Source organism: Nanorana parkeri, unplaced genomic scaffold (genome assembly GCF_000935625.1).
Source record: "Nanorana parkeri isolate BGI_ZX_2015 unplaced genomic scaffold, ASM93562v1 scaffold27, whole genome shotgun sequence".
In the NCBI taxonomy this organism is placed as follows: Eukaryota; Metazoa; Chordata; class Amphibia; order Anura; family Dicroglossidae; genus Nanorana; species Nanorana parkeri.
In genome coordinates, this window is record NW_017306295.1 from 1,443,018 (window position 1) to 1,445,526 (window position 2,509).

Here is a 2,509-nt window from a genome sequence, read left to right on the forward strand (position 1 = left end):
TTATGTTTGGCACTGTGGTTTTAAATGTGTTAGGCCTGATATAATGGCATACATCTTTATGTTTGGCACTTAATTTGCATTTATGTTTGTTTAATACTTATGTTCAAATACACAACTGCTGTGTGTAATAAAGTTATTTGTTTAACAATTGTATTGTTGAATTAACTTGTGAAAGCTAGTATAAAAAACAAAGCTAAAAACTAAAGCAGCCCATAGATTAATCAAAACTTGACTGGTACCGGCCAAATTTCGATCCATGTATGGCCAGGTCAGACCAACCAACCAAACTGTTTTTTTTTTGTTTTGTTCGCTGTCAAAATGCATTAGCGTTGCAGTAGCGATTTTCCCATCATCACTATGGGGGGGAATATATTAAAAGTGGAGCAGACAAAATCTGGAGCACCTGTGCATGGCAACCAATCATCTTCTCTCTTCAGTTTGTTCAGTTAAAGGTGGCCATACACTTTCCAACCCTCGCAAGACAAAAGTCTTGCGAGGGTTATAAAGTAATTTTAAAAATGTACGATCTGCCCATCTTGGACAGGCAGATCGTACTTGCCCGCGATGGACTACAATCTCATGTTTAGTTTACTAACTTGTATTGAGATTGTAGTCCATCACAGGAGTCAGCTTGGGCAGTGGAGGCATAAAATAGATAAGTTTTTTTTTCCACCCCCATAGTTCTCCTCGGTCACGGGAGGACACAATATATGTCCTCCCTTGACCCAAAACTCAGCAGAAGCCCGCTATATGCTGAGAGCGCCACACCCGGGACAATTCCCTACAATACTGTCGAGATCTTCCCAGCTGACTGACAGCAGGCTCTGCCTCTCTTATAGCACAGCCAACTGTGCCCGCCACCGCCATGCCCGTTCCTCTAGTCAGCGTTGGAGAAACGGAGACAAGAATCCATGCGGGGAGAGGTGACTGACAGTCACCTCTCTCTGCAGGGAGATGATCGGGAAGTTAGCGGATCGGCGGTATGTGTTTGCTCACTTCCCGATCAATAGGGCTGACGTGTGACAGTTTCAATGTCACACTTTGGCTATAACTATGGGGATGAGTAATTCACTCACCTCATAGTTCTCCTTTAAGGTACTTGAATGCATAGGATTTAACTCCTGAGTTTAGTGTCACTTTAAAAGAAACCAAATGTGGCTGGATTTGGACTCTTAACTAGTGATTGTATGGAAACCTTAAGGAAATGTTGTTTATTCTAGTACAATGGAATATGGGAGTCTATAAGCAACGTTTTTTTTAAGCGTTTTGTAAACACATCTTACAAACACCACACATATACTAACTTCGCATGTGCGTTACACTGATGTAAAAAGGAAGCAAACAACTCAAAGACTTAAAGACAAAGTAATGTCCACGTAAGGTGTTTATTGTAATATAATTTACAAATATTGGTTTTCTTCATAAATTGAACCAACTCTTTCTCAGACGTAAAGATCCACAGACATCTAGGGAAGTCCGATTACATTATCTGAAAAGGAAGGGGATATCTTATAATGACATGAAAATACCATACAATGATATGATCGGGAGATACACACACACACACGATTGAAGAGACAATGGGTGGCCAATTTGTAAAGCAAAGATCAGTCTGTATAAAGCTGGGTATACGTTGTTTGATTTTTCTTCATGTTCAGCTCATGGGCTAACATTACTCCATCCACTCTGTTTAGTTATCTCCCACTGCAGCTATTGTATTTTGACAGTAAGCCTCCCCTGCTGTTAAAATACCTGAACAGAGCTTGCATCTGATTGGATACAGGCTCTGTTCACCTATTCATTTTCTGCCTGGCTTTTATTCTCAATTTTTCAAGAACCATCCACAATTCACTCAGTGTACAGCCAGTTTTAGGTTTCCCTAGAAGGAACCATGAACTGCAGATTGTTGGACCTCTTCTGCATTTCATATTCTCTTCCAAGTTGTTGGAAACGAAGTGTGCAAGCATGCACCAATTGTTCCACTGTCTTGTGGAAAAAGGGCTTTAATTGATGTAGCTGTACATTGCTAGCTTTTATCTTGTCAGGCTGCAGGAAGATCATCAGATTCCCCCAGATTTATCATCGAGGAGAGACAAGAGCTCCTTTAGCTTAGGAGCTCTTCTAACTTGTCTTATGTAAAAGAGCTCCTAAGATAAATTTGGCAACAGAATCTCCATCCTACAAAATACTTATGGGAAACTTGTACCAAACAAATACACAGGCTGCCACTGCTGAACTCTTCTCTTAAAATTGTTGGTTGCCCGTTATGATTCAGAGGCTTCAACACTTTAAAATCACTGATTGTGCAGATCAAGTTATGATTTTCCCCTTCACATGCTTGTTTCAGTGAAGTATTGAGGCCAGAGATAATCAGGATTTTTCAGAAGATCTGTCATGTTTTTCTCTCAATCCAGGATACTTTTATCCTGGGACAGGATTAAAAAAACAAAAAACCTACACATAGCATACAGAGCCTCGTTAAATGCATACATCATGGCAACCCCCCCCC

The 2,509-nt window shown here is 40.5% G+C and overlaps 1 protein-coding gene across 2 annotated transcripts in view; it reads right to left on the reverse strand.

The window, feature by feature from the left end:
• Window positions 1–1,366: 1,366 nt before the first annotated feature.
• ATP5C1 (ATP synthase, H+ transporting, mitochondrial F1 complex, gamma polypeptide 1) overlaps window positions 1,367–2,509 on the reverse strand; it is an 11,658-nt gene continuing 10,515 nt past the window's right edge. For both annotated transcript variants that reach the window (XM_018566228.1, XM_018566218.1), the window contains one exon: window positions 1,367–1,489. In XM_018566228.1, the coding sequence (XP_018421730.1) occupies window positions 1,486–1,489 (4 nt within the window). In that variant the 3' untranslated portion in view covers window positions 1,367–1,485. The remainder of the gene's footprint in view (window positions 1,490–2,509) is intronic.